Source organism: Microtus oregoni, unplaced genomic scaffold (genome assembly GCF_018167655.1).
Source record: "Microtus oregoni isolate MIOR12 unplaced genomic scaffold, Mior012 000002F_ref0000024, whole genome shotgun sequence".
Taxonomy (NCBI): domain Eukaryota; kingdom Metazoa; phylum Chordata; class Mammalia; order Rodentia; family Cricetidae; genus Microtus; species Microtus oregoni.
The window spans coordinates 86071126-86092892 of record NW_024543061.1 but is presented as its reverse complement, the minus strand read 5'-3'; the positions used below and the strand labels follow the sequence as shown (position 1 = coordinate 86092892).

Sequence of the window (21767 nt, the reverse complement as noted above, 5' to 3'; positions counted from 1 at the left end):
TTTATTTGTGAGCCACCGTCCCCTGACAGGAAACATGGCAAAAGCAGGAAGGCAGTGTTTACAGGTGTGAGGCGCTGGCACCCTCAGGTGAGGTAGGACGTGCCTCTTGCTCACCACTGGAGAGTTTTGTTATTCCCCCCTCATCGTGCCCTCATGATACACGTTCCATGCGTTGGTGCTCTCCGTGGGGCATTCTGGCTGTTGGCAGTTGCTGGCTGGCGTGTGGATACCGTTTTGTCACCAAAACTCTCCTCTGTAGGTGGTTCACCACGATCCGTGCCGGGGTGGTGCAGGACAGTGGAACAGCCTGTTCAGATTTAAACATCTTGCAACAGGGAACTACTTAGCTGCAGAGGTAAGACCGCTGGGCACAGTGTCATTAGGTCTCTGAGAAAACGAACCAGGCAAGTCCTTTCTGCAAAACTCATTGCGTTGTCAGGGACAATGTCTATAATTTGATGGTTGTTTGTTTTGTTGTTTTTCCTGTGGTTATGATAAAATACCTTGACCAAAACCTCAGTTGAGAAACAAGTTATTTTTGGCTCCTGGCTAAAAGATGCAGTCCATCATGATGAAGGCAAGGCAGCAGAACTTGAACCGGCCAATCAGAGCTGACGAGAGCTGCCACTCAGATCGCGTTCTCCTTTGTATACAGTCCAGGACCAAGCTCAGGGAATGGTGCCGCCCACAGTGGCCAAGACTTTCTACCTCAGCCTTCTCAGGATAATCTGCCTTGGACATACCCAGAGACCTTCCCTCAGCTGACTCTCCATCTCATCAAGATGGCTGTTGGGATTAGCCATCACAGTGAGACTTGAATTGCTATATTTTTGCATATGTAATGTGTGTTGTTTGTATGTATTCATATGTGTGTGTAGGATGAACATGCATGCGGGGACTTGTGCATGGAGACCGTCCGTCAGCCTCATGTCCTTTGGCTCAGGAGTCCATCCACCATGGATTTGGGGACATGGTCTCTCCTTCAATACATGGGTGGGTTAATTGCAAGCTGGTAGACAGGAAGCTGTAGCATGATTAATAAAAATCCAGAGACAGAAATTGGGGTTCAACCTGAATGTCAGAAAAGCAAGACTGACAGCCACTGGCTCTTACCTCTATGTCAGTCTGAAATGACAACTCTGCCTCCAGGAATCTCAGAATGAGGCTGTGTCTGAGAGCTATCTCCTCCTGTCCTATATTCCTCTCTAGAGCAGGGATTAAAGGCGTGCACCACCACCGCTTGGTTTCTATGGCAAACTAATATGGCTACTGGGATTAAAGGTGTGTGTCACCACTGCCTGGTCTGTAAGGCTGACCAGGGCAGCAGTTTTACTCTCTGGTCTTCAGGCAAGCTTTATTTATTAAAATACAAATGAAATATCACTATAGGAAGCAGTTCATTTCCTGTAAAGAATGAAGACTGTCTTTCCATTCTGTCTTGTTAGAAAACACAACTTTTAATGCAGCTACTGTTTTGTCTGGAGTATCCATAGGACCTTTTCTGTGACCTTTAACTCTTTGAGTAACATTTTATTCAATGTCAAAGTAAGAGAAGGAGAATTAAGCACTAAATGTGTATCATGAAGTGGACTAGGAATAATTTTTTATCCACTGCACTGGTATGTCTGAAAGGATGCGCCCATGGAGAAGTCTAACATGGAAGGCATATGCTGGCCTTTGAGATTTCCTGTGTCAGTTGTGTTGGAGGTCCTGATATGCTCAGATGCCAGAATGCTAGTCTTCGCAGGATGAAAGTTATCTAGAGCTGTGACCAAGTCCATTATTGTCATTGTTACTTGGTTAAGAAAGAATTTCCTTCCAGAAAACAGGTGACAAACAGCTTCCGAGAATCGCTGAGAACCCACAGTAACCCTCTCACTACTTTCCTTTGCTTGTTTGTTTAATTACATGACTGCTGCTGCTGGTGTGTGTGTGTGTGTGTGTGTGTGTGTGTGTGTGTGTGTGTGTGTCCAGATCAGAGGCAAACTTGTAGGAGGTCATACAGACAGGTACGGGACACACATCATACAGACAGGGACGGGTCACAGATCATACAGACATGGACGGGACGCAGGTCATACAGACAGGAATGAGACATAGATCCTATGCAGGCAGTATGAAAACCATAACTTGGCTCAGGCAGGAGTTTGGCGAGGGACCACTGAGTGGCACTTCCCTTTGTTTTAAGATTTTGAATTAAGAATTTGACTTGATGTCACTAGGCATATGATTCAAGTTTAAGGCAATGTTTTCCCAGATTCCTGGAGGCCCAGGCTGAAGTGTGGTTTGACACCTATGGCAGAAACCAAGTGATATCACTCAAAAAGTCTAGCCTCCGCCCTACAGAGTTCCTAGGCAGGGTGAGGATGCTTCGAAGGGAGCACAGGCTAGACCAGGCAGTGCGAGGGGTCAAGAGGGTCCAGGAAGAGCTGTCTGGTGAGGAGAGAGATGGGTGGGAAGAGAGTGGAAGGGGTGAATTCAGCTTCCTGCAGGAAGGAAGTGCAGGGGGTCCTGTGGCTGGTCCATAGCACATTTGTGTTTGGAAAGTTCTGGAAGGGTGAAGGGGAATTATAGGAGCAGAGACGTAGCTCAGGGCTTGTCTGTGAACTGAAGGAGGGTGGACAGTATCTTTTTTTTTTTTTTTTTTGCTTTATAAATAATACCATTCAAAATTTCCACCTCCTCCCCTCTTCCCATTTCCCTTCCCTCCCCCCTCCCCCTTCCCCTCCAGTCCTAAAAGAGGGCAGGGTACCCTGCCTTGTGGGAAGTCCAAGGCCCTCCCCCCTCCATCCAGGCCTAGCTAGGTGTGTATCCCAACAGACTAGGATCCCAAAAAGCCAGTACATGCAGTTGAATCAAATCCCAGTGCCATTATCATTGGCTTCTCAGTCTGCCCCCATTGTCAGCCACATTCAGAGAGTCCCGTTTGATCTCATACTTGTTCAGTCCTAGTCCAAGCTGGATTTGATGAGCTCCCCTTAGATCAGTCCCACCATCTCAGTGGGTGGATGCACCCCTCGCGGTCCTGACTTCCTTGCTCATCTCCCTCCTTCTGCTCTTCAACTGTGGACATTATCTTTAAAGCTAAGGAATGGTATAGAATTTGCATTTCATTTGTGTTTCAGAGTTGAACTGTTTGGTGTAGTAGCTACGGGCCATCTGTTGGCCACTAATTGAAGTCAGTGTTGAGATGAAGTAGTATTTAAAAGTTAGTTTCCTGCCCCGTTTCTGTTTGCCCATTAAGCCTCCCACATGGAGTATCACAGATGGGGATGCTGCTGTTGCCAACAGAAAGTGCCGGTGGGCAGGGGTGATGGTAGCTGCCTTGGAGCCCGTGGAAGAGATGGAGTCAGAGGCAGGGGGGTGATGGAGGAGATGGAGGGTGGATACCACTCAGCAATCCCGAAGGCTAGAACCAAGGGCGTGATCTTGGAGTGACAAGGAGATGTTTGAAGATGTTTCCAGAAGGCAGATATTAATAGAAGTCCATTGAGCAGTACAGGCAGAAGGATTTCCACTTTGGAGGTTTGTTGAGGACACTGGCCCTCCAGAGAAACTGTAGAGGTGCCGCATCAATGAAGAAGGTAATTCAGTTAGTGAACTGATTCGCTTAGGCACTCTGCAAAGGCAGCGCGTACTCTAAGTGCCAAGGCATCTCCCCAGCCACCACCTAGTTTACTGCGGTTAATCCGAGGTGCTCACCACATATCCAAGAAACAGTGTTAATAGCTGCAGGTTTCTTGTCATTTAGAAGTTTGGGGATCGAGGGGGCTGACAGTAGATTTTGATCTCATCGGTTCCTCTCCAGAGATGTAACAGGATGGCTTGTTTAACCCAGACTTCCAGAAGCCTGGCAGCCTGAGAAGCTAGGCGCCAACTGAATGACAAATGCCAGGAAATCAGGGCAGTGTTTCCCCGGGGTTGGGGTGAGCGGTGTGTCGGGGTACCACTGCACAGGTCAGGGTGTAGCCATGAGAGGCTTCATGCAGAGCTGTCCAGGGGAGCCCACCTGAAGGGAATGCAGGCTGAGCTCTCACAGCGTGCCCTGCACAGGGGAGAAGCGGAATGATGAGAGGAAAAACCCGAAGTCCAGCTGATGCTCTGTCCAAATGCATTTGAAAACCACGCTGGGGACTGTCCTCTTTTTCCGTGGAAGGGAAGTAACCAGCAGGCCACCTGGACATTCAGGCTCTTACTCTCTTTTCCACCCTTGGGAGACGTATTTATAATTTGAAACATGGATGTGTTTTAGACATTCCTGGTCAAAAGAGATTACATAATCCTTGAGCTGCTTTTGAGTTTATAGGTATTTAGAGTGCCAACTGGGCAAAGGAAGCCTATAGTAGTACAAAGAAAAAAACTGTCACACCTACGGTACCCTGTGCACCAGGCTTCAAGCAGACATTTAGCCTTTCTCTGGACCCGAGTTCCCTCCTGTGAGATCAAGGCCATCATCTGTGTCCTAAGGGGTAGTGCTGGAGTTAAGGAAGACAGGAATGTAAGCACCGTGTTCACAGAAAGACTAGGAGATTCCAGGTACTTCCCCTCTTGTAGAGGAAAGAGAGAGGGCGGAGGGCAGGCTTCTGTCCCCATGAGCATCAATGTCCTTGTAACCAACTGTCGGCTCTGTCATAGTGTATAGTTGTTTATGTGTTTGTCCATCCCTCTGTGCACTGTGTACATGTGTTTGTCCATCCCTCTGTGCACTTTGTACATGTGTACATGTGTTTGTCCATCCCTCTGTGCACTTTGTACATGTGTACATGTGTTTGTCCATCCCTCTGTGCACTGTGTACATGTGTTTGTCCATCCCTCTGTGCACTGTGTACATGTGTACATGTGTTTGTCCATCCCTCTGTGCACTGTGTACATGTGTACATGTGTTTGTCCATCCCCCTGTGCACTGTGTACATGTGTTTGTCCATCCCTCTGTCCACTGTGTACATGTGTTTGTGTGTTTGTCCATCCCTCTGTGCACTGTGTATATGCCTGTCAGTGACTTTTGTTATTCATAAGGCAGGGCCCTACCCAGGCCTCCACAATGTGGACATAAAACCCTGGCTGAATTGTAGAACTAACTATTTAGTTACAAATTAGATAATAAAGACATTTGGACTTCATGTGGTCACACAGACATGTCACTAGGTTCTCGCTCAGTAATGCCACTTCCCTGGGGCGTACACGATTTAGGTGGCCAAGGTGAGGGTGATGGATTCGGACAGCACAGCTGGGGACTCACTGATGCTGTGCCTTAGACCTCTTATGCCTGTTACAACAGGGGTCCTCTTGGAACAGGCTAACACGGACCTTAGAACCGTCCCCCATCACATGGGACGGGCACGCTCCAGTAGGGGCTCACTCTGTCATAGTGCAGGCTAACACGGACCTTAGAACCGTCCCCCATCACATGGGAAGGGCACGCTCCAGGAGGGGCTCACTCTGTCATAGTGCAGGCTAACATGGACCTTAGAACCCTCCCCCATCACATGGGAATGGCACGCTCCAGCAGGGGCTCATTATGTCTGGACTGGAGCTCATGTTTCAGAGGCTGGCTTCAAGCTCCTGATATACCCACCTCCACCCCCCAAGGGCATGCTGCCATGCCTGGCTTTGATATTACCCTCTAGAGACCAGCTTACTTGGGGCTGGGGAGAGGCCTCCGCGGGTAAGCTGCTTGCCAGAAAACCATAAGGCCCTGAGTTTGACCTCTCAAACCTGCCTAAAAAGAGCCAGGCATGGTGACTTGTGCTTGTAATCCCAGCATCCGGTAGATGGAGATAGGCTTCCTGGGGCGCTCTGGCCGGCCAGCCTAGACAACTAGGGGGGCTCTAAGCTGGTGAAATACACTACAAAGGAAGGAAGGAAGGAAGGAAGGAAGGAAGGAAGGAAGGAAGGGTCTGAAGAACCACGCATGTGCACGTGCCCACACAGTGTATTTGTTTGTAGATGGGCCAAGCTTCCACCAGATGGCACTAAACACTTACTACCTAACTTCAATGCTCTACAGTTAGTTACAAACGTACCACTGAAGAGGCTGTAAAGAGGACAGGCGTCCCACACCTGTGTGTCTCGGCATTCCCAGTGGGGACGCAGGAGGATTAGATGCTCAGGACCTCCTCACCCCAATAGTTGTACACTGAGGTGAGACCTGCGCGAGCTGCAGGAGACGTTTTTTCAAACAAAAAAACAAACACCAACCCAAACACCAAAACCAAAGCTACAGTTAGCTGAAGAAAAAGAAAAACCACCAAAGAAATGGCTCCGTGGGAAGACGACACAGCAGACTGAGGCCCTGGCTTGTGGACGTCGTCTCTGGGACCCTGGGACCTGCTGCTCTTCAAGTTTTGTTGGGTCTCAGCACCCATGTCTCCAAAGGATCTGGTGCCCTCTTCTGGTCTCCACGAGAACTGTACTTACGCGCACAAACTGGTGGGATGTCTATCCCCCCACCTCCCAACACACACAGGGGGTGTGGGAAGAAAGCAAGAATATAAGCATGTCTCATGGACTCTGTGATTTCAGGCCTTTTCTCGCTGTAGTGTGGATGGAAGGCTGGAATTGTAACGCTTTTGAGTCTCGTTGCCAACACGCAATGGTCTGACTTCTCCACTGTTTGTCTTCGGCAGCTGATGAAGACTGTCTTTCTATATTGTGGTCATCTGTGTTCTTCTCCTTCCGCCATTCCCATGGTTCTGGGGACCATGAAGTCGACCTTGGATATTTAACTGCCTTAGGGATGTAGCAAATATTTTTAAAGTTTGGGTTATTTCACCATTAAGCAGTGAATTTTTTTTTTCCTAGTGCCGGGGTTAAAACTTGAGAACCAAGCATATTTTTCTGTCGTAGCTTCTATACTTAGATGCTGCTGAATATAAAAATATAAGATTGATTTTATATCATTTATTTAAAAGTCCCATTTGTCTTGAGTGATCTTCCCTTTAACTTAAAAGTCTCTTGTTCTAGGCCCTAGACCTAGGGGGATCTATAAAGGCCTATTTGGTGTGGAATCATTCTGTTTTGTTCCACACCCTCTGTTTCCTGGAGGCAGACAGGCAAGAAGCAGAAGTCACCCAGGGTGTGCCGTCCATGCCCCAAGCTCATGGTCTCCCACCGTCTCACAGTGACACCGTGTGACTGCATGGCGGTCCTCACGCAGTGGGCCAGTGCTCCACTGTGAAGCAGGATGGGAGAGTATTTCTCAGAAGCAGAATTATGAAGTCAAATACATGAACTCTCAAAAACATCTGTAAATGTGTCACATAAGAGACTCTGCAAAAAGGTGCCCATTTTATCTCTGTGTGGCATTCTTTCTCCCTCATCTGCCAGTTAAAATCAACCCACCCTTCAAGGATGACCTCCTACACCATGACTCCTACCTCCTCCTCTGACCTATATTATTTACAAATCATTCATATCTGCCTCCTAGCTCTGTGATGTCACATCCGGCTTCCTAGTATAGCTCACTATATTTATGTCTTATTTTCCTTCCTAGGTCACAGGGTCAGTGATCAGGCACAGGACTCTTGGCTAAAATACCACTCACCACAAGTTCTGGCTCTTAGAGATGCTCTATTAGTGTTCATTACAAGAGTTCTCTCTCTCCCTTGTGACAGAGTTATAATTTAGTTTTTAACATACTGCATCATTTTCCTTTAAAGTCTTAAAATTGCCAGGAACTTCCTTAGGACATCTTTTTTTCCCCTTCTTTAGTGATATTCTTTTTCTATACATCCTTCTCCGATGACTTTGGTGACTATGTCTGTTGGGAAGGGACAAAGTGGTAGAATTTGAGGGGTACAGATTTTATCGCTGACAGGAAGGGAGGAATGCATGTGGCTGTGAGTTTGTTTGGATGTTTCCCCTTCTCTGTGGTGACATTACTAGCAAAAGCAACTTGAGGGAAGGGTGGTTCACTGTGGCTCACAGTTGCAGGGTGTGGCATGTCCTGGTGGGAGTGCATGGTGGCAGGAGTCGGGGGTGACTGCCCGAGTGAAGAACTGGCCTGCATCTCCACGGGCACAGAGTGTTCTGCATTAGGTTAGTTGTCCTGATTCCTGTTCCTGTGCAGATCCAGATTATAGCCGTGTCATGGTTTTGAGCTTGGCTTTCCTTTCTGTTACGTGGAACTAAGTATTCTAATTCACACGGAGTGATACAGTTTGGTAGCTTTATAGAGGTGGCTCGTCTGTTGTTGGGTAAGACAAAAGCACTTAAAGGAAGGTTGACTTTGGCTTGTCCTTCCAGGCTGCGTTCCGTCATGGCCATGGCTGGAGCTCGTGAGACTGGCCGCATGGCGTCCCAATCAGAACAGAGTGACGAATGCTGTGCTCAGCTTTCTGTTTCAGGCAGTCTGGGATCAAATGGTGTCTTTTACTGTTACAGGCTCTTCTCACCTCAGTTAACACAGTCAAGATAATCCTCACAGGTTTGCCAGAAGGCCGGCAAGTCCAGATTCTGCCAAAGTGAGGATCAACAGTGAGCTCCATAGCAATGTGTGTGTGTGGTGTGTGTGCATGCACATGTGTGCGCGTAGCATGCAGGTATACACGGGGCTTGAACACAGGTCATCAGTCTTGAGGCAAGCACCTTTATCTTGAGCCACCCTGCTGGCCCAGGCTCATTCCCACTGTCACTTTTTAGTTAAATCTAGTTTTGCTTTGTTTTTCAGCTTAATCCTGACTATCGAGATGCTCAAAATGAGGGCAAGGCTGTGGTAAGTAGAAGTTCTTCTCAGTGTGTTCGAAATGTTTCGTGTTCTATTTTATATGAGTAAATCAAAGCTTCAGCAACAGACTTGAAGACTGGGGGCCCCAGGACAGAACCTCTTAATTGAAGGGAAGTTTCCAGAAAGAGAAAGAAGAGGGCTCAGGGGATTCCCCCCTGCTAGGGACACTTCCACCTCTTAAAGACTGGTCATTGCAAGGCATTAAGGCTTCTGTAGTGGGTCTAGGTTCAGTTTCCAGAAGTACAGAAAAGTAGAATCAGGCAAGTTCTTAAGGTGGGACAGAAGATTCTCCTTCTTGGATTGAAAACGATTTGGCTTCTATTTGAGGGGAGCAATTAAAACTGCAATCCGGATGCCATGGGTGATGTTTCTGATATTTTGAAGTGCCCTGCGGGCGTGCCACGCTCTTTATTTATTTATTTGTTTGTTTGTTTGTTCATTTGTTCGTTCATTCTTTCGTCTGTCTGTTTTGAGACAGATTTGTCCTCGTAGCCCCGGCTGTCCTGGAACTGGCTTTGTAGAGATCATAGAGATTACAGAGATCCACCTGCCTCTGCCTCCTGAGTGCTGGATCAAAGGTGTGTGCCACCACTTCTGGACAAGAGTCCCACTCTTCACATAAATTCTCACAAAAGTGTTTCACGTGGCCCACGTTGTTTGTAGCGGGGAGTGTGGGGGACAGTAGGGCGAGTTTTGTTCAACCCAAAGTTTGGAGACTCAGGGAAGCTGGCATAGACAAACCTCTGGGTTAAAGACACTCCTGAGGGATGGGTCCAGCTAGCAGAGTCAGGTGCTGGAAGGGATCAGGGACCGCTCACACATGCAATGGTTATCACAGGGAGCAGGGACCGCTCACACATGCAATGGTTATCACAGGGAGCAGGGACCGCTCACACATGCAATGGTTATCACAGGGAGCAGGGACCGCTCACACGTGCAATGGTTATCACAGGGAGTAGGGACTGCTCACACATGCAGATGCTATCGTAGGGAGTAGGGACCGTTCACACATGCAGATGCTATCGTAGGGAGTAGGGACTGCTCACACATGCAGATGCTATCGTAGGGAGTAGGGACCGCTCACACGTGCAGATGCTATCGTAGGGAGCAGGGACCACTCACACATGCAGATGCTATCGTAGGGAGCAGGGACCGCTCACACGTGCCGATGCTATCACATCATCCTTTTGGTGCACAGTGTTGGTCAGCCGGGAGGAAGACACGTTGTTGGCACTGTCACCAGGGGTCTGTTAAGAGGCCTGATTTGGTTGTCAGCGAGGCCGCTTTGCATCTGCCATTGTGTGCAGTTATAACTGTAATTAGTCAAATAAATGAAAACAGACACAAATGCAAAAAAAAAAAAACCCAGCAAACAAGTCCACATTCCCCCATCTGTTTGTCTGTGAAGCGTCTGTTTAGAATGTTAGCTCATCCTTTGGGCTGTTTGTTCTCTTGCTGTTGATGTGAACCAAGAAGAATCGTGTCTGGGCATTCACTCCTCATCAGGTGTCATGCATATCTCTGTGGTCCTCCCTACATCCCTCCCCTCCTCCGAGGCCCCCCCCTCTTCCTCACCCTCTGCCTTATGATCTGATGTAATACCATGTGTCTGCGCTTTGTCCCCTGTGCTGTCTAAAGAATCCTCACACGGACGGTATCGTGTTGCATGGTTTTTACCACCAGGAAAATGAAAATCAAAACCACATTGCAACATCTTCTCCTTCCAGCTAGAATGACCATTGTCAAGAAGGCAATATGATGGATGCTGGCGAGGCTGCTGAGAAAGGCTGGTGGGGTGGATAGTTGTTATGGATACAGTGTGGCAATTCCTCAAAAAATTAAGTTCATAACTACAGTCCAAGCCAGCAGTCCCACTATTGGGTAACAGCCCTATGCAGACAAAGCTGTTGCATTGGTACTGGCTTTCACGCCTGCATTTGCTGCAGCATTCCCCCACCAGCAGAGACGGGGAATGAGCCCATGTCCATCCATAGCAGAGTGGGCTGCAAGGGTCACCACTGGTTGGGCGTGGAGCCCAGGGCCTTGTCCGTGACAGACAGATATTCTACCGGCTGAGCTCCACCGGAGCCCCAAGGGTCTGATTTGATGGTGGCAGTGTTGTGTGGCGCCCCAGCTTCGTGGCTTGTTTTTGTACGGATTAGTAGATTCAGCAAGGACTTCTGGACTCAACTCAGTCCCTTTGGACCCCTCTCTCTATTTCATTATCAGCGCTAAAGTAGGAGTGGAGCTAAGGGTCAGGCTGTGCTGGCCCAGCAGGAGCTGAGTTTGTGTTATAACATCTCAAATACAGAGGTAGCCTCTTTGATTGGTTAGGCCTGTTTCTATTTGTTTCGAGCGAGGCTGGGGTTTTGGTGCTGGCTACAGGGGGAGTTCCCCTGCTGCTTTCCATGTCCCAGGGTGATTATGTCATGTGGGCAGCTTCTTCAGCAGGCCTGCTTGTGGACATTCTGGAGATGCCCGCTTCCCTTGCTGTCTAATTGGCTGGTGTGTCTGCCCGCCTACCTCACCTTATGACCCAAGAATAAAACCAGATCAGAACCACAGAAACCCTGAATAAAAGATGTTAGTAGGTTAAAAAAGATACAAGAAGCTTGGCCTGTGGTATGGACTTGTCTCCCAAGCTTCTCTAGTGGCCGAGGCAGGAGGATAACATGTTCAAGGCCAGCCTTAGTGAAACCCTGTCTTAAGGGGAGGGGGTGAGATGATTCTGGGGGTACTCGCTGCTCCTGAGGATCTGAACTCTGTCCCTGGGCCCCACATGGTAGGAGAACATCAGCTCACAAAAGTTGTCCTCTGACCTCTGCACGTGTGACCTCCACATGTGCATTGCACCACCTGCCCTCCTGTACACCTAATAACGAAATGTAATAACAAATTATAAAGACTGTTGGAGGTATGGCTCATTGATACATGTGAGGCCCTAGGTCCCCGAGTTCTGGGGAAAGCTGCTTTTCCCAGGAGGGGCACCACCAAACCTTGCTGCCGTGTGGCTGAATTCCCGCTTTGCCCTGCTTCCTGCTGTGCAAGGTGACTGAGCTGCTGGTGTGTGGGCAGAGCAGAGTGAGTGAACGCGGACATGCTACTTCACAGAGCGGACGGGAACTAGGGGTCTGTGCTAAGCAGCCGACCCACCGTGAAATTCACCTTGTACTAATCCAGCCTTGTTTGGCTGGGGTTCCTTCCTCCTCCTCATTCCTTACCTCCACTACAGTTGAGAGGAAACACTCCTGCGTGTGAGAGCCAGTCCCCTGCCTCAGTGAATCACAAGCAGGGCAGGGCAGGTAGTCTGCACTCTGTAGACGATTGGGACTGGACTTTGCCAGTCACCTCTGAGAGACAGCCAGCAGCAGAGGGGATTTAATAATCCCCTCGCCAGAGCCCCAAGCTCTCGTGTAAACAAAACCTAGACCGTGAAGGTGCAGTACGCACAGTGTGGCTCCTTGTTTCATAGTCTGTCTGTCACAGTGCAGTAATCATGCTTCTGTCTGAAGAGGAAGGGAGGGCGCTGTTACAGTCACTTTCCCAAAACAGCACGCGGCTTCTCTCACACCCGTGCTCCAGGAACACTCATGGCAGAGTAGTTCCCTTCATTTCCCTGTGTTGACAACTTAATGACCTGCTAATATATTTTTTTTTTTACTGTAATTCAGAGACCTTTATCAAAACGTGGCCTTCCATTTTTGAAGTTTCAGAGGTTAATGCATGGTGTCGCTGAGATGAGGTGGTGTGTGTCAGAGCTCCCATTAAGACCAAATTGCCATGTTCATTTTACAAAGGGGTCCACAATTTCCAATCTTACAAATGTACAGCTTCCCTGAGCTCCCGGTAAACACTGACACTGTGCCAAGCCCAGCTGGGAACCGCGAGGTCATTATTTCTTCTTGAAGGTCCTCGTCTTTTCCCCTTGACAGTGGGGATTCTTTTTTGATTCTCTGTAATGTCATTCATGATAAGAAACATTGCCGTGTTTATGTGGCATAGGATCTGATTATTTTGAAGGAGATTCTGTTGCTGAGACTGGGGTTTCTTGGCATCCTGTGTAGTGGGTACCCAGGACCAGATAATTCTTTGTGGTTGCCGCTGGAGGTCCTCTGAGTGAGTGGGGTGTCATCTGCGTGGGTGGTAGTGGGTGTTCCCTGCATGTCCTGCACCCTCTGGATGGGATGGTGATGGTATCATCACTGTTCTCATCTTATTGGGTGCCAGCAGCAGCCCCACCTACTTCAGCTCTCAGCTGTGGCAACCAAAAATGTGTACAGGAATTGCCAGATGTCCTCTTATTGTCAAAATCCTCCCGTGTGGCCAGCCACAGACCGAGTGTCTTTATGTACACAGGGATGCTCTAGAGACTGGAGTCTGTTGAAGCAATACTTTTAAATTCTGTTTTGTAGAGTTTGGAGATGGGGTCCAGGTGCTGGCAGAGCTTCATGTTGCTTTGCGTTTTCCTCCTAGCTCCTGGGCAGTAAGGGGTGCAGGCCAAGAAAGCAGAAAGGGTCCCAGCAGGGGGCTCTGGGGAGGAGGCTTACAGAATAAAGCACCTGCCACTTTCTAGGCAGCCTGGAGTGTGCGGCTTTTTCAAGACAGAGCTGGAGGGTCCATGGGGTGTGGGTGACACAGCAGCCTCCTCCTTCAGTGGGAACCTCAGCTCCAAAAGGCAGACACAGCTTCTCCTAGTGTGTCTCAGGCCCAACAGTACAGGCTATGTGATGTTTGATGCAAAGGTGTTCTGGGGTGTCCCGAGGTGCACCTCCCCAGGAGCGGGGGGTGGACCAGGGCAGAGCCATCACTTCTTTGTGGCTTTGTGTAAGGGCAGCTGTCACCCTATGTAGCCCGGAGGTCTGGGATATCCAGGCCGTGAAGACAGCTTAGTTGAGTGCTTGCTTTGCTCGACTAGTCGAGGACCTGAGTTAACTCCAGCAGCCGTGTAGAAGTAGCTGGCTACGGTGGGAGGCAGAGACAGGCAGGCTCCCAGGGATTGCAGACCAGCCAGCCTGGCCTGCTTGTCAGGATCCAAGTCCCCGTGAGAGACCTCATCCAATAACTGAGGTCCAAGGTTGACCTCTGGTACCCACACCCCCACACCCGTGCACTCAGGAGTGCAGGCACACACACACAGCACACCCGCACCCACACATGAGGACATGGACATGCACTGCTGTGTCCACACTCCCGCAGACACACAAACTTATCTGGAACGTGCTTATTTGATAAGCGCTCAGTGGACAGGTGGCATTCTGAGACCCCAGCTCCTAAGCTGGGCCCGCGTCAGAGAGCACTTGCTGGTATGGAACAAGCACCTGTTTAAGCTCCGTTGGCTCGTAATACATGTTTATGATGGAAGGCAAAGGGCGATGTTTCCAAGATTCTTTGAAGAGCGCTCCAGTGTGTGTCTGTTTTTCCTCACAAATTGGTGTGTGTTTATAAACAAGCCCCACAGCCCACGAGCTTGAACAGAATTGTCTTCATGTGGCAAAGACGCCGGATCGCCTTTCTTGCTTATTGAAGCTACATTCATTCTTACATATGTAACTAGGGTTTTTGGTGACGCTGGCAGTCCTGACGGGCCAGGCTTGACATCCTGATATGCCAGTTACAGAGAGGACCGAGAGTGAGGAGCACAGGGAGGAGACGGTTTTTGGGTGGCCACAGTGGAAAGAGGGACAGATGGGGGACCAGTGAGCTCATCTGTCTTCAGGGTCCTGGCACAAGCTCTTGGTCTAACCAGAGTGGAACATAACTGTGACCCCGGTCAAGGCTCTGTCTGGTTCCCACACCCTTCAGGCCCCACGGCCATCGGAAGCAGTTACCGCTGCCACCATCGCTTGACTGGATCAATGCGTTCCCGCGGAGTGAGCATGCCTGCCCAGGGTGCAGTCCTGCCCCCACTGGTGACCACTGTCATTGTGGGCCTGTGCACCCTTTGAGACTTTTCTTCCTGGAATCCAAGGTGACTGCAGGTTCAGGACAATGACATCTGGAGGACATTGAGATAGAGGAGGATGACGGATACTCGCATACTCGTTGAGTGTGGAGTGCCTCCGTGCAGGATCAGTCAGGCTCCTGAGCCGAAGGGAAACCGGGAAGGGGGGCAGAGAAGCCAGGCTTCCAACCTGCCTTTCGCCAGCCTGTGTGGTGTCTGCTTAGAAAAGCAGCTCCCAGGTGCCTGGTATGCTCATAACTCATTATTCACATCTAATTGCTTAAAAATTCCAAGGGGCAGGCTTAATGTTTACTTCCAAACTGTTGACGAGCAGAGTTTGTTAAGTAAATTAGAGTGTGGGGGAGCCAGAGCAGGAGGCTCCCGGCAGCCAGGCTCTTGTAAGAGACATGCAGGCATGTCGGACGTACCCCCACACAGTTGTGAAGTTATTTATTACAGGAATTCGCTGTGTATGGAAACAAGGGCCAGTGGGGAGGATGGAAAATACAATGGCACAGTCCATGTGTCCTATGTAGTTACAGATCTAGAATACTGTGAATAATTTGCAGTGGCTTGTTTTAATTAACCCTAATCAGTGAGATTTTGAAAAATGTATTTTGAAAAGAGTCATTGCAGGGCAAGCGTCAAAATACAGGGAGGCTCCTGGCCGCTCTGATCGGGTACCATGGGCAGACGTTACCAGGGAGAGCAGTCTAGGAGGCTGTCTCTAGGAATCTAGGTCTGGAATCTTCTTGTAAGTCTACAAAAATCATCTCAAAAGAGGGGTGGACAGAGGGCTGAACCCCACTAACTGTACGTATGGAGAATTAGTGGACAGACTTCAAATACTGACAACTTCCAGTTGCTAACTAGATCTAAATAGCTGTACCCTTAACACATTTCACCCAGAGAACGTGTCTCCAAAGCTAAATTATAAAGGTAAGTGGAGGGAAAGCTCTGTCAGGAAGTTAGACGACACACTTCTTTTAGGGAGATGGTATTGTTCCAAGAACACTGGCAACATCTCTTTGTCCTCTATACCAGACACGTTTGGAATCACGCACACTGACCTTTTGAGGTTAAAGACTGGTCTCCATCAATAAAGCCCATCTTCCAAACATGGTTCAGTTCAACTGCTAAGAACTTGCTTTCCTGAGCTCAGCTGGGTTTTAATTCTAAGCCCCTATCTGTGGGAACCATGTAAGCCTGTTATAGTCCAGATGTGGGGCCTGTGTTCCGTGGGTTGGAAATTTGATGCTCAGTGGGGTTGGGTTCCCTGGGAGGAGGTGGGCATGAGGCCCCCGTGACAGAGAGACCTCACTCAGATTCCTGGGCTAGTGAGTGGGTTCTTGTAGCCTGTGGCAAAACCAAGCCTGCTGGGACTCGGTTGCTCTGGCTCAGGGTGTGGTGTTCTTCATGTCATGGTATGGCACCAAGGCCCTTGACAGTTGATGTCTCTATGTGTTTAGACACCATGCTTCCAGAATCAAGACTTAGAAAGGACCTGGCCTGTTGCAGCAGCAGCAGCAGCAGCAGGTGGAGTGGGGCATGCTTGGATCTCACCACCAGGGCATCCTTGACATGTCCTCTGACTCATTTAGGAGCTGACTCTTTTTGCTGATCAGCTCTGTGTCCTCACGTTCTCGGTCACCTCCATCACAGTGCTCATGATATCTGTGGTTCTTTTGGCAGCAATAGCATTGTGGGGTCCCCAAAGCTCCTTAGCAGCTGTTGTCATTGCAAATGAAACATACATCCTGTTTCCCTATTCTTTCTTCCAGAGTCCTGGCTCCCTCTTCTTGCACCCCCTCTGACCTGTTCTCCCTCTGCCGCCTTCTTCACCATCTTTAACAGCAGAGCTCAGCATAGGACGGCTTTTGTCCTGGGGAAGGAACTCCAGCTGGGAGCAGTTGCTCATGTTCTTAATCCCAGCACTTGGCAGGCTGAAGCAGGAGGATTGCTGTGAGTCTGAGGCCAGCCTGGGCTACTTAGAAGAAAGAAGGAAGGAGAAAGGGAAGAAAATGTTTGAAGTCACACATAGTGTCCTGTCACACATAGTATCTGTCACACCGCCATACATAGTATCCCATCACACACGGTATTCCATCACACATAGTATCCCGCCATACATAGTTTCCCACCATACATAGTGTCCCGTCACACATAGTATCCCGTCACACATAGTATCCCGCCATACATAGTATCCCGCCATACATAGTATCCCGTCACACATAGTATCCCACCATACATAGTATCCCGCCATACATAGTATCCCACCATACATAGTATCCCACCATACATAGTATCCCGTCATACATAGTATCCCACCATACATAGTATCCCGCCATACATAGTATCCCACCATACATAGTATCCCACCATACATAGTATCCCATCACACATAGTATCCCGTCATACATAGTATCCCGTCACACATAGTATCCCGCCACACATAGTATCCCACCATACATAGTATCCCGTCACACATAGTATCCCACCATACATAGTGTCCCGTCACACATAGTATCCCACCATACATAGTGTCCCGTCACACATAGTATCCCACCATACATAGTATCCCACCATACATAGTATCCCACCATACATAGTATCCCACCATACATAGTATCCCGTCATACATAGTATCCCGCCATACATAGTATCCCGCCACACATAGTATCCCGTCATACATAGTATCCCACCATACATAGTATCCCACCATACATAGTATCCCACCATACATAGTATCCCACCATACATAGTGTCCCGTCACACATAGTATCCCACCATACATAGTATCCCACCATACATAGTATCCCGTCACACATAGTATCCCACCATACATAGTAAATCACCATACATAGTATCCCGTCACACATAGTATCCCACCATACATAGTGTCCCGTCACACATAGTATCCCACCATACATAGTATACCACCATACATAGTATCCCGTCACACATAGTATCCCACCATACATAGTATCCCGTCACACATAGTATCCCGTCACACATAGTATTCCGTCACACATAGTATCCCATCACACACGGTATTCCATCACACATAGTATCCCGCCATACATAGTATCCCGTCACACACGGTATTCCGTCACACATAGTATCCCGCCATACATAGTATCCCGTCACACACGGTATTCCGTCACACATAGTATCCCGTCATACACAGTATCCCACCATACATAGTATCCCGTCATACACAGTATCCCACCATACATAGTATCCCGTCACACATAGTATCCCGCCATACATAGTATCCCATCACACATAGTATCCCGTCACACATAGTATCCCACCATACATAGTATCCCACCATACATATAGTATCCCACCATACATAATATCCTGTCATACATAGTATCCCACCATACATAGTATCCCACCATACATAATATCCCACCATACGTAGTATCCCGCCATACATAGTATCCTGTCATACATAGTATCCCACCATACATATTATCCCATTGGTCCAGTACAAGAGGGTCACATGTCCCCAGACCCCTCCCGCCCAGCCTTCCTGCCTCTGTCACTGGCAGTCAGGACTGTGGTTTCCCATTTTTGAGCCTCTGGAGAAAGTCGCTGCTCTGCCAATCACAACTTAACATAATCCCTGAAAGTACTTCTCGTGGACCAATGAAATTACATCCTTCAATTCCCTTCACCCCTTTCTCCTTTCTTTCCTTCCTTCCTTTCTGTTGTCTGTCTGTCTGTCTTTGTTTGCATGGATGACTTTCCGAGGAGCTCTGCAGCCAGCCTGGAGCGCAGGTCTCTCTGTGAGGTAGGGTTGTGGTTTTCGTGCTTGAATGTGATCTGCATTGCTCTCGTGTCCTCATGCTCGCAGGAATCCCTGGACCACACGTTTTCATGATGACGATACCAACTTACATCCCACCCACAGGGTACAAGGGTTCCCTGTCTCTGCTCCTTTGACCATTTATCCCTTGACTTTGACCATGCTGTCCCGAGCAGGGTGCTGTCTGCAGTGGCTTTGATTTACATTTCCCCTGTAACTAGAGGGGGTGAGCATCTTCTCCTAGGTCCTTCTCTATCGGTCATTTGTCTGTCTTCCTGAGCCCTTGGAATTTAGAGGGTTTGGGTCACTGTTTCTTCTCTGCGTTTGATGTAATTGTAGAGGGTGAAATCACTACATTGTAAATAGGTATAAAGTCACTAGAGAAGGGGCCATAACTATTGTGATTTAAGGACATGCTCGGATCAGGCCACTGCCCAGGGAGCATGGGCCTTATGATTGCCCATAATCATCACAAAGGCTGTGCACCCTGATTGTCTGGGGCATTCAGAATAGACATTCCTACAACAAACTCTCACCTTATCTCCTGATTAACTGCAATAGTTACTACTAAATCTGAAGATGCTGAATAACCTTGAACCTCTTCAACAGAGAGACGGAGAGCTTCCCACTTCAAAGAAAAAGCGCCAGGCAGGGGAGAAGATCATGTACACTTTGGTCTCCGTTCCACACGGAAATGACATCGCGTCCCTTTTTGAACTCGATGCCACAACTCTTCAGAGAGCTGACTGCCTGGTTCCAAGGTAAACAGAAATATAAAAAGAAATCAATAAGTCAAAAGAAGTAGGATGAACAGATGTTCCTTTGAATAGTTTTCCCAACAGGTAGAAATTAAAAGTATAATACTAATATAATTTTTACAATAGAAGAGAGCATGAGTGAAGAAAATGCACACAAAGCATTGTGCCTCTCTCAGGTGAACAGATTAATATAGTTTGTTTTATTTGTATAAATAATTAAAGTGTGCAGTACCAAAGAAGTCCTGAAAAATTTATTCTTATTAATCTTGTGGCCTTTGGTCACAACAATGAAACATAATCTAATAATTTTTAGTCTAAAAATTTAAAATTTTTAGTCTAAATTTTATCCCTTGCCTGTCAGATTTCCTGCTTAGCTCATTCCCTTGTTCATTTTGTTAGTGGTTCAGCTAAGAAGTGCTTCTTGATTGTAAGTTGCAAGGCAGACCACGCCCTGGGCATCAAGATGAGAAATGAGGTCAGACCAATAAACACATGAGCTCAGGTCGCTCTTGAACTTGGGGGTCACAGCCAGTGCCCCAAGTCAGGTCTGGGCACCTGTGCTCATTAAACCAATTAAGAGAGTCAAATTAAAAATAGAAAACTGAAAGAGAAGGTTGATTTGACGTAGCCAAATGAGAGAGATCTGAGAACCCCACCCCAATGTGAGTCCACCTCTCCCTCCTCCTTGCTCACTAATACAGCCTGTGAAGACATGCACTCTGCTGCTTTGGCCTGACCCAAGCGTCTTTCTCCTTGTATGGTGTCTTAGTTAGGGTTTTTACCACTGTGAAGAGACACTATGACCATGGCAATGCTCATGAAGGAAAACGTTTCATTGACTCTGGCTTACAGTTTCAGAGGTTTAGTTCATTACCATCATGGGTGGCGTGCAGGCAGACATGGTGCTGGAGAAGGAGCTGAGAGTCCCACATCTTGATCCGCAGGCAACAGGAAGTGAACCCTGTGCCACACTGGGCATAGCTTGAGCATATACCACCTCAGAGCTCACCCCCACATTGACTCACTTCCTTAACAAGGCCATATCTGCTCCAATAAGCCATATCTCCTAATAGTGCCACTCCCAGTGGGGTCCATTTTCTTTCAAACCACAATATATGGGGGACCTTTGCTATTACTCTGACTTAACTCATTTTAGATCTAAGTCAGCAAAAAATGGGTGTCTTTCTTAAATTCAGTGTAGGAGAACTTGCTTAAAGAGACGGTGAGCAGAACTCACCATCAGGTGCATAGACTCACCACAAGACTACCAAGTCTTGCTTTGCACAGAGGTGTTAGCTCCTGCTGTTCAGTAGGGTTGGCCTTCTTTTCCCTGGTGTGAAGGATCTGTGCTATTGTGTTTCAGCTGTTGTTCACTGTTTGTAGCTAACAATAAACTTTCGACACTAGCCACGCTTGCATTGCACATGGAATCCTTGAATATTTCTGTGTGCCAAGCCCCATGTCAAGTTTTTCAGAACTGCTGTTTGCATTCAATCTGGGTAACTCTCAGAGGTCAGAGGTCAGAGACTGAGTTACAATAGGTCTTCTCAAACTGGCTGAGGAAGATCTGAGCAATGGTTCCTGGTCCTTCTGAGAGCGACGAAGTCAGTCTTGCAGTGAGATGTGAACATTACCTCTTTTAAAAGCATTGCCCAGGGGATTCCAATATGGAGTGCAGGATTTCTTAAACTTTAAACTCTTACTCTATGACCTTTCCCTAGAGGGATACAAATAAATGTTTCCAGACACGGGGGGGGGGGGGGGGACTGAAACAGACCGAAGGAAAGATTCCACTCCAGTCCAGCGAGTGAACCAGTGGGTCTGTTCATTTACTTACAGAAGCTTAGTGAGGGATTTCTTACAGGAATATGGGTGAGCCCCCAAAATATGGGTCACTGTAAAGCTTGACTCTTGAATGGATGACAATGTCCCCAGCTGTATAGATGTCAACTTCTTGTTCAGTTAACCTTTACCTGCCATGGGCTCTAGAACTTCATAAGATTATATATAGCTGGAAAATGCAGGAAGAAGTGGCTTCCTCAGCTGAGGGTCTGATTGCCCTCCCCACCTCCCCATGAAGGAGCATCAGCAGGTCCAATCCTGTGGGGACAGTCCCACACCTATTCTGATTAAGATGGTAACGGCCTTTCTGCTCAGAGGCTAGAGTTCCACAGTGGTGTGTTAGCCTGGTGAAATCCTGAAGCAGCCGTGGTCATCTGATAGATACAGTCTCAGAGTCCTTGGTCTGCAGGGAGTACTGCATGGGTGCTTTTCTAGAAAACCCCAGACTGGACTTTCTAGAGTAAGGGCCTGAGTGCAGCTCCCAATCCTTCCTTCCTAAGGGACACTTAGCAACTGTGACCAGTCCTGATGCCTGTCTCCCACTCTGGACACTGGTATGACTGGTATGTGTTGCAACCTAGACTTTGGGTTTCAAAGAGCTTCCCAGGTGACAGACAGCAGAGTTTGGGGGCAGTGACTTAGAAGGACAAGCTAATTGGCCTGTCTGTGCTCATGAAGTGGAGTATG

The 21767-nt window shown here is 48.2% G+C and overlaps 1 protein-coding gene across 1 annotated transcript in view; it reads left to right on the top strand.

Moving 5' to 3' along the window:
- Window positions 1-21767, top strand: part of Itpr2 (inositol 1,4,5-trisphosphate receptor type 2) — a 420430-nt gene that overhangs the window by 90379 nt on the left and 308284 nt on the right. The window contains exons 9-11 of the mRNA XM_041632277.1: window positions 260-355; window positions 8669-8713; window positions 19090-19241. Of these exons, the coding sequence (XP_041488211.1) occupies window positions 260-355; window positions 8669-8713; window positions 19090-19241 (293 nt within the window). The remainder of the gene's footprint in view (window positions 1-259; window positions 356-8668; window positions 8714-19089; window positions 19242-21767) is intronic.